The sequence below is a fragment of the Drosophila willistoni genome (genome assembly GCF_018902025.1).
Source record: "Drosophila willistoni isolate 14030-0811.24 chromosome 2L unlocalized genomic scaffold, UCI_dwil_1.1 Seg168, whole genome shotgun sequence".
In the NCBI taxonomy this organism is placed as follows: Eukaryota; Metazoa; Arthropoda; class Insecta; order Diptera; family Drosophilidae; genus Drosophila; species Drosophila willistoni.
The window spans coordinates 7,928,243-7,939,016 of record NW_025814047.1 but is presented as its reverse complement, the minus strand read 5'-3'; the positions used below and the strand labels follow the sequence as shown (position 1 = coordinate 7,939,016).

Here is a 10,774-nt window from a genome sequence, read left to right as displayed (position 1 = left end):
TACATGAACGATAATAGGGAAGTTACTGAAAGAGGCATAGGAGGGCCTTGTACTGCACGCAGCCTGATGTTTCTAATTTAAAAAATGCATAAAACATAAGGAAAAAATTTCAATGAGATCTAGATCCTATTATGACCCCATGCTTACTTAAGTGAATTCAAGACGTTTGTTTTTTAAATTGCTTTGTACTGAGAGAGAGTTCAAGCTTAGGATGGTGGATGGTGTCAGTAGGAATCGCTGTTTCACATTCACCGTTAAAAGATTCCCCAGAGATGGATCGAGTGGGAATCGGGTCTAAGTTTATTCAAATATATCGATAAAATTGACTATCGACTTTTGACTTTTGCAATCCTGTCAGACTTGAAATCAAATTTTTTGTGCGACTACGACATTCGATTTGCTAATCAAATTATATACAATTTAGTTTATTAAGAAAGAAAACGAAAAAGAACAATTTCCAGAATTTGATTTTTACGTGCCTTGTACACAGTAAGTATATACATACATACATACATGATGGGTGGGTTTCCCCCGGGCCCGCGATACATCACAGTCGAAAATAGCGGATTTATTTGAGGGGAAGTAGGGAGCCCGAACACGTGTTAATTTAAATGTCAATTCTTGAGTAGTATAATTAATTGAAGAAAGCTTATAAACAACTTAATCCTTTTTCAGAAACGCATTTTTAACATTTTGGACAGGTTAATTAGTCGCAAATTGTATACAATGAATTCATGTAAGTTTTTCTTTTTTTCTATAATTCAGATAAAAGAAAACTGTTAGAAGGATTACTGTTAATCTGTTTATCCCTATACAGCTCTCAAAAATGACCAGCACCTCACTGAGGATGAAACTCTAGACCAAGGTTTCAATTTGTACGACATGCAAAAAAAGGTAAATCCCAAAAAAAAATGCTAGTTTCATTCGTAAATTACTTTCTTATATGATTCTTTTATTGTTCTGCAGGTAAAGAGGGATGTGTTGCTTAAATATTACGAGAGTTATGACGAGGTTGTACCTCTAGAAGTTTTAAAAAGTGGCGGATCTTTAGAGCCCTCAAATGGTCATCAAGAACAGACCCCTATATTGAAGATTCCCGACGATTGTTTACTCAAAATTCTAGAGTTTTTTCCGTTCAAAGATAAATTGAACTTTTTAAAGTTTTGCTCTCTTTTTAGAGATGTATACCAATGGCAAGTGGGAACTTCTTACAAGTCTATCGATTTCGAAATGATTCATTCCTTAACAGAATCGGATATGCGTTTTTTTTTTCTCACATTTGGACGGCGTGTTCAGAGTTTTGAAAGCAAAAAAACGAAGTCGCCAGTAAATTGTGAATTGTTCTATGAATACTTTAAAGCGAACTGCGTAAATTTAAAGTCCTTGGTGATATGGCACAGTGAAATAATTCAAAGTAACATGTCCGAAATGATTACCAATACTAGTAAGTTGGAAAATCTGGACTTACGCCATTGCAATCTGTCTGATGACACCTTGGTGGATTTAAAAAGTAAAAAGAATCTAAAAAGTCTCAGTCTTGCTGTAAATGAGAAACTCAGTGGATCATCTCTAATGAAGCTTCCAGCCTCCATTCAATCCCTGAACCTCCAAAGCTGTTATGAAATACTCTCAAATAATTCGAACACGGAGGCCTGGAAGGCTTTATCAAATTTGAAGGTCCTCAACATCAAGTGTATTCGAAACGTATATCCCGATATTTATAATCATCTAACTTCAATAGAATCCCTGACCTTTAGCTTATATGAGAATGTCCCATATAAAACGATTGCCAAGCTGCCCAATCTCAAGCATATTGAGATTGCAGGTGTAAACACGACTATTTTGGAAAAACTGCTTGATCAGCTCGTCAAATATAAATCACAGCAGCTGGAACATTTACACATTTGCAATGGCGATGGTATGAATAACCAAATGCTCATGAAAATCGTAAAGCTCAGCGAATTGCAGAAATTTTTTATCTTCAATGCAGAAGCCCTTAAGTATAATATATTAACTAAGTTTACTACGCTAAAAAAACTGGAGCACTTTACTCTATGCCATTGCCAACACGTAACTAACGCTGCCATGATGCGCTTGGTGCTTGGCTGCCCAAAACTGCGAGTGTTGGATCTGCAGCTTTGCTTCAACGTATCGGAAAAACTAGTCCTTTCCGTTATCCACAGTGTGGCCCGTCTAGTTATGTACAAGAAGAACAACCGTGAATTCCCCATCCATATTTATGGGGACTTCTTCACCGAAGAATCAATCAGGAGTCACCGTAACTTGGCTACCTCCAATATAATTCAGATTTGCCATAGTGAAAGAAAAAATGATGAAGATTTGACAATGTATATTGATTTTGATGAATAAACTTTGAAAATGTAATTACTTCATTTATAAAACCATAAACATTGCCACAGCTATTTATATTGTACACCGTATATCAATCGGTGGAAAATTTATATGCTATCTCAAGGGGATTTGAAAGACCTAAGTTTATAGTGTCATCTGACACAAAAAACTTGATGCTACATACTCAGGATTATGCTAAACACGCTATATATAACTATATAGTCTTGGGGTAAGGTATTTCCTAGACTAAACTAGACTTTTGCATCTTAGATTCAGATTTCTGTCGACATGTGGTATCTTATGTTTCTACTGAGGTAGAAGTTGAAATGCTTTGGAACCTAGGGATATCCAGCATCCAGTAGTAAGCCCAGTTGCAAAATGTTCTTGAAATGAATTTTATTAAACTGTTTAGTTTTTCATTATTATTTGAAGGACACTTGGTCTCAACTTGAGATCAGACATATCGTATGTCCTTTCGCTTCGTTTGCAATTGGTTTCGGAACATCTTGGCCTTTTGTTTCGCATATGTTACTGATATTCCATTACACTCGGAACAGGAACACGAACAAGAGAGTCCAGTAATGATGTTGGTGGGCAGACAAAGAGGACGGCCGCAGGGTAAATCACCCCTAACTCGGATTCATGCTGCAGGGGGTGGACGAACGAGCTCAACTGCAACAATGGCAACTTAAATTCGCATTTGAAATGAGGCTGGTGATGATGACTCTGCTTCTGCTTCTGCTGTTCCTGCTGCTGGTGGGATAAATTGATTACGTTGAACCACTTGCCACTCACCAATCATCAATTTCAGTCCATATGCGAGAAAATCCTTTCATAACGATAACATTGCGGCCCGTTTGGATTTTTTCGTATAATCTCGAGTGCGGGTGACACTTCAAAAAATTTGTTCCGAGTTGTTAATTACGAGCATTTGTTGTTGACTTTTGTTGGTTTTTGCGGTTGCAGTTCCTCCACCCTCTGAGCAAAGTGAATACCTCAATTGTGACCAGAAGTTTACAACGTTTAAAATTACGCTTTGCCATTCGAATTGTAATCTCACTGATTGATAATAGTCTCTAATAGTTATCTTACGACTTTTAAATAAGGTTAGCAAAGGAATTACTCGATCGATCTACAACAATAACTAGACACGGAAAAACAGCGATTCATTACTTCATTCAAGAGAATATTTGGACGTTTTGTTTTTGTCAGTATCCTCTTTGTAATAGACCTTGGAATAAGTTATTAGAGAGCCAGCCTATATATACATGTAGGATAGTGTTGATTAGGTGACTTATAAGTCAAAGCCTACTAGTTTACAGGTTGACACCTGGAATGTTGTTCAGGTCAGGTCCTATATAAAAGGGGGCCTCGGGCTAGAGAGCTCAGTTCACAAACCCCCTGGGAACTAGCCAAAACAGGTGCAAATAAAAAGTGAAAGTGAGAAGTCTAAAGTGAAAACTATAAAAGAAAACATGAGTAAAACAAACGAAAATCTTGGCGCCCCGACATACATGTATGTATATATGTATATATGTATTTATATCCATACATACTTACAGTGGCGGTTAATAGTTTATCACTATTAAAAAAAAAATTTTCCATTTAGCCCCAGCATTAGTTTTGGGGAAAATTGATATTTTTGGTTTTTGTATATAATTCTTAAGGTCCTTTTACGATACTAATTTATACTAAAATACTTTTTTTTCTTGATCTACGAACTAAAGTATATTGAATTTGCCTTCAAATGATGATGTGTATACAGGCCCGGACTGGGACCCTAAGGGCCCACCGAGCATACAAATTGAGGGGCCCCCTATACTATATGCTTGAAAAATTATTTCCGAGAATAATGAAAGGTACACATTTTCAGGTTTTACATCAAGTATGATCGTTTATGTGAATAAAATAAAAACGACTTCCTACAAACAAAACTTTTTGTTTTCCAAATAAGGGCCCTCGGGCATTTGGCCGGTGGTCCAGTCCGGGCCTGTGTGTTTATAAAAATCCATATTCAATACTTTAATAGGAATAGAGTTATAACCAATTTGCTTTTTAAGTGTAATAATCTTATTGAAGATAATGTTATTTGTTAAATTGGAAGTGTCTATCTAAAACTAAAATATTTAGAAGGTATTCATCATTTTCATGGCAGCTGCAATCTCAAATCTCTCTCTCTTCTTCGGTGTTTTTATTGTTGTTTTTCTCAACTTTTGTCGCATAAAAATGACAACAAATTAGTTTGACTGCCACGCGGTTTCCCGCTGAGTTTTTCACAGTTTTGTTTTCGTTTTTTCCCCGACTTTATGTCCTTGAGTATTTGCCAATAAATTATATAGAGGATGCTGTCATTGCACAACCCCTCACTCCCCTTGAAAAACACCAACAAAAGGGGATGGGCGTGAGGGCGAGCGGTCGGAGAGTTTGCCTTTGGGTCTTGGACGTGTTTGATTAGCTTTATTAAATATGCAAACAATGAAATTTCGTGAGTTTTTTGTTTTTGTTAAAAAAAGTGGAAAAACAAATTTTTTTTTTGAGAATGTTTTTTTTTCTTTCATTTAATTGCCAGAACATTTCTATTAAATGAAGTAAAAATTTAAAATGCATAGCCCACGATACCCTCAATAAATGTTGAAAATAAAAAAAAGCAAGGTTAATGCATATGAATTACTTTACCGTAATAAATAAAACTCGGTGCAGACAAATTAGAATGAGGCGGATCCTTTTTGTCCTCGAAACTTCTCAATACAACAAAACAAATCTCTAGCCATGAATTCATAATTTTCGAAATGAGAAATTTACATGATTTTGTTAGGAATTGAAGCTATGGCTTTTGTGCCATAAATCCATGACACTGCGAACAGTTGTCAGAGCCAATAAAAACAAAGTGTTTTAACCGTTTCCAGTTAAGAGAATTCAGAATCGATTAAGAGAGAGCGAGAGGAAAAAGCCACTGTAAAGGCAAAGAGAACAGCTTGCGTTCGAATATGAACTGCTTTATCGACGCGCGCTTTTTCCCCCTCAATTCAAATGTCTCAACTGTTGAGATGACTAGGCTGAAGCTAGAATAGAACAAAAATGGAACGAGAATATCATACCTTTATAACACTCTTCAATATTGTGATTGGTTCGATATTTAACAGAATCATAATGTTTATAGTGTTATTGTAAACCAACTTTAGAAGCTCTCTAGAGAGTTCTGCAGTAAAGGTAATGTATCTGCTTTGGAATTCTTACTTTATCCTTTATTACTTTATTATTTATTACCATTTAATTAAAATCTATATGGTATACTATTATTTAGGCCAATGTTGTTCGAATTATATTATCTGTTTATTGCTTACACACTAATTTATTTTTTATTTTTTGTACACATGGAAGTCCTGACTCTAAAGTGAGAAAAACTATTTGTAGGTGTTTTGAAACTGCAATGAAGTAAGTAAGTCGTCTCGCCGACTTAGGTATACGTTTATATGCATAACTTGGCTATTTTTAGTCCGATTTTGAAACGGGGGCGGAAAGGGGCATGGCAAAATCTTTATACATACGAAATGTGCGCATTTACTAAGCAAATATAAATTTAAACTTGATCACTTGCACTCTACACGAGCGTACTTACCAAATTTGGTGGCTCTAACTCTTATATTCTCCGAGATCTACGCGTTCATACGGACGGACAAGGCTAGATCAACTCGGCTGTTGATGCTGATCAAGAATATATGTACTTTATCGTGTCTGAAAAGTTTCCTTCTGCTTGTTACATACATTTTGGCGACTTTAACATACCATTTCACCCTATGGGTGTATAGTATAACAAAGGGTATCTAAAAAATATTAATAACCTTTTAAATTTTTTGAGTAAAATACAGAGATTTGTCAATGGTTTACATCAGGTTCTAAGGGAGTTTCGTTTTTTTAACAATTGGGACTAATACCTTTATTAGTTTGATAGTCCAAAGCAAATGGAGACTTTAACCACGGCGGAATCAAATTTAACACATATATACATATGTATATATACGAGTTTATATAGCAATGTCCATCCGCACGATCTTCTTTCCATCCGGCCTTATATTTACGATATTTGTATATCTTGGTTTTAGACCCCAAGTATTTAATGACCATATTTCATTTTAAATATCAGGAAACTAATCAAACTCAGGTTTGCTTTAATAAATTCATTAAAATTTATTTTTAAGTAAAAAGCAGATAAAAGAAATACTATTCGTACCTTTATGCGATTAGTTAATAAGGTAATTAAAAATCACGTGAGATTTTCAAGTGCGTCTCCGCCCCTAAGGTGACCTTATGGTGACGTCTAAATAAAACTCTTTGAATTTATAATAATAATAATGTAAAGTAAAACTAGAGTAATTTATTCCGCTAGGATGGCCTACTATCCTACATCGAGAGAGAATAATACACAGTACATTAGTTAAAAAAGGTCTCCAGTAAGCCATTGCCTTGAGTCCGGACAGCACTGCATATTAGGATCAATGTTGATATTAAAGCGGATTGGGTACAAAATCTCGATTCTTTACGGATACAAAAATTTTATTGCCAATTCTCTAGCAACATGATGCCAAAAAAGTCTCCAATCTATTGAAACTTCGAAGGACCGTGAACTTGAATTCTGTTTGATTTTGATTTCCTTGCGTATTGTCATCCATTTCAGGTCGACACTGGGTGGTTGAATGTGGGCAGACTGAGTAGTAGTAGTCATTCATTCTCCCTGGGGATATGCAACGGAAATCTATGTACATATGTAGATGCTAATGTTGTATATTTTTTGGGGTCGAATTTCACCCTTTTTTGGTTGAGGCTTCCAGGAAGAAAAGTAACAAATGAACAAAGCAAAAAAAAAATTGTCAGGGTAGTGCACATATTGTATTTGTGTGTGTGAACCCAAAAGAAAGGTTCATTAGCCGCAGTAATTAAATTTTTGGCTAAAGCAAAATGGTTATAAGCAGACAAACAAGAAGGCTTGTGTTCTTAAAGCAGTGCATTCTCGTTTTTTGCTTTTGTCATCAATTATTCTGCAGGAGTTACTTGAAGGATTTTGCTCAGCTAACTGGACATTGTTTAACAATTAACCGAACAAGTTGTTTAACTTTACCTAAACGATTTAAGTCAACAGCAAACGAAATGCACTCCATGGCCACTCCAAAGCCAACCTTAAAATCCTTCCCTGTGCAGCCCAACTGTCCAAGTGAACGTCACTTAGCCTGGTCCTGGTTCCCGTCATCATCAGCATGAGCTGCTTCCGCTTCCGATGACTGCACAGAAAAAAAATCAAGAAGAAAACCATCGAGCTAAAGTCTTTACCTATAGTCGAATGTTGAATACCCTTGAAAAATCTGTGATACTAACTAAACTGTTGTAATTTAGCTCAGGTAATCCATCTATAACAAATTTCTCAGGCTGATTTTACAAAAAGAACTTAACTTTCGAAAAAAATAGGCTTGAGATTATATGGGAACAAACCAGTTGGGAATCCCAATATGGAAAAGTGGATAAAGAGCAGTTTAGCTACATTTCCAAACTTTTTTTTATAAAGATTACTCTGTATCTCTCATTTAATATTCGCTAAGCGTTGTCAGAATCGATATACCTCTTGGGCAAGAGCATTGCAAAAATTTTGAATTTTTTCTTATTTCTGTAGTCTGTCCCTTAGCTTCAGCTGAAATGGCAAAAAATTTGTCAGGCAATTTTCAGTTTGATTTCTTTTTTATTTCTTTCCTTGTTGCAACTCGCTTCATCTCGCTTCCTTTAACCATATTGTTTGTTTATGTCCTTTAAGGACAAAAATTCCAACTCTATGACAGAGAGGACGAATCAGGTATGCTGAAATGGAGGCGGGGATGAAAGCTATTCCCCCTATGCCCACCCACAGTCAACTTCAATAATTAAATTTGCGACATATCCAATGCTCGCTCAATGGAATTAACTGTTGTCAATTATCCATGTGAGGACTTGCCGCCGCTTTCATGCCTCTAAATAGCAGAGGAGCAGAAGAAAAAGAAGATGAAAAAAACAAACAAAAACAAAAAAAAACAATCATCTTGCCCCGACGACAATAAAATGTCACTTGGATCGGCGACATCGGCGCTCGTGTCCAACTGAATTTGGCATTCGCCGGCGGTGGTCACTCACTATCCATGTTGGACTCGCCGTCCTCTGGCCAGGTGGCGTCGATCTACCGCATTCAATGGACCACACAAGATGCTTAATTTGTTGCGCTCCAAGTTGTCTCCGCTTGAGACTCTTACTCGTACTCTGACTCCCTATCAATCAGTGGAGTCAGTTGCAAGTAGAGTGGAATGGAGTGGAGTGAAGTGGAGTGGAGTGGATGAGTGGCCTGCTTTTTCTTTGTTGCTTCTGGTTTTTGTTGTACAACCAACGCCAATCTTTTTGTGTTGCATCAAAAATTCAGAACACGGCAACTAGCTATGTTTGTATCTCATTTCAGTCGATTCCATTTGAAAGTCGTTTTTCTTTTAACTTTTTGCGTATAGTACGAGTCAATGATTAGGCAGTTTGTTTGGAGCATTTCCTTCATAAAACGCTTGTGATTTAAAATGTTTAGCCCAACCAAGAAAGGTTAAAGTTCTTCAAAAAGCAACACCTTTCCGAGATTTATTATAAATAGGTCATGGACATCATAATGTATCCTCTAATATATCCTCTAAGATATAAAAAGATTGCTCCTAAGTAATGCTAATCCGTAGTATAATAATTTGACTCCGTGAATACAGTGTGTGTCCCATATATGGGATATTAACTTTCCTTGCACACTCAAACATTTAATCGTATCAATGAAATGATTGAAAAGGAAACTCGTATTGAGGATATGATAATCGATCCTCAATACCTAAGAAATCACGAAGAAATTTTAGACGCAAATCTCAAAACTTTCTTTTCAAAATGTCAAATTTGAATAATTTTATTGTCATAGTATCGATCCTATGCTTTGCTTTCCAATTTAATATAATAAATCGTTCCAGTTGAAATTAGATTCTATAAATGTTGAATCAATGCGTTTTCCACTGTACTCCATTTTGATCAAAGTCGATAACATTCGTATGAGACCTTGATCATCTTGCCACTGACGTTTGACGACCTCTAAAGTTTGCGATTACCGAGCGATGTCTAGAATATGACAAAACAAACTTTAAATCAAAACTTGGCATCACAAAATAAACTTAATAATTATGTCATTCCTTTTACTATTCGTCAGAGTCTTTAATTACTTCATTTAAAACTACATATTTGTTTTGTCTCTTATATACAGAATCAGCATATTTTTGGTCATAAGTAAAATTAGCCAGTTCGAAGTTCAAAGAAGTGAGCTTTCCCTCTTTAAAGTTGTAATAAAGGAAAACGACTGATATTTTGTAAAATAATAATTATCAAAGAAACACTTCTGAATATATTTTATATTCTAATATAGATTTTAGTTTTAGCTAAAGAGGTGAAACTCAATTAAACATGGGCTTAATATTTTTTAATGTGGATGTTTCAGTCAATGTGTGCTTTACTCTTACATTTTTCAACCCATTTTCCACGATTCTCACATGTGATACATTTTAATGAAAATATGTCACTGTCAGAATGAGAAGTTGCTCAAGTTTGATTCAATGTCGTCGCGAATAAATTCATTACATTTGCACAATTACGTGGAATAAATTTAAATAAAAGTCCATAGAGTCAGAGTCAGAGACAGAGTCAGAGGCCTGAAGAAAAGTGGAGAGCCAAGGATTCTAAACGAATTTACCCGTAAACCTCAACATAATCAAGTAAATTAATAGCCAAGACAGAGTTTTGCCAGAGTTACGGCCCGGACGCACAAAACTCGTTTGGAGAGATCAAAGTAATTAATTATAATAATTAAAAACTTTTCCAAAAAGCCTTGTACGCTGTGAACTTTGGTGAAAAGTTTTCCCCAAAAATTTTCGTGGCTAAAGGATTGAGGGTGTGTGTGTGTGTGTCTGTGTGTGTGTGTGTGTGTGGGCATGTGCGAGTGTGAGCCACGAAAGTGCGTGCACCTGTTGAGATTTGGCTAATTCCCTAAGCAAATAACATATTCATATCTTGTCCTTTGCTAAGGCTTTTCATTAGGCAGCACATAGTTTGGCGCTGTGTCAACGACTGCGAGTAGTTTTTTAATCAACGCTAACAGCCTATGCCGCAGCACCACTTCATCATCGTCATCCATTCCGCTTGGCTGAGCTAATACGCTAAAAGCATTTACCAACACTGCCACCCCGCCCGCCATCCACGCCCACTCAACCAATTGTTTGTGCTCACCGGAGCAGGCGCTGCACTTTTTGCGAGATTAAACACAACGACAGAGCAGATGAAAAGGCGCAGGAGTAGGAGTAGGAGGAGGAGGATGCAATCATCTAAAGTGTCTGCCAGTTGA

General features: G+C 36.3%; 1 protein-coding gene across 1 annotated transcript; it reads left to right on the top strand.

Moving 5' to 3' along the window:
* The first annotated feature begins 355 nt into the window (after positions 1–355).
* LOC6652277 lies at positions 356–2,385 on the top strand. The gene is made up of 4 exons (XM_023181145.2): positions 356–489; positions 676–736; positions 818–894; positions 967–2,385. The coding sequence occupies exons 2-4, from the start codon at positions 727–729 to the stop codon at positions 2,368–2,370; spliced, it is 1,491 nt and encodes a 496-aa protein (XP_023036913.1). The 5' UTR covers positions 356–489; positions 676–726; the 3' UTR covers positions 2,371–2,385.
* Positions 2,386–10,774: the final 8,389 nt, after the last annotated feature.

Coding starts and splice junctions, on each gene's coding strand:
- LOC6652277 (XM_023181145.2), top strand. Junction 895..966: donor TGTACGACATGCAAAAAAAG/GTAAATCCCAAA, acceptor ATTGTTCTGCAG/GTAAAGAGGGATGTGTTGCT.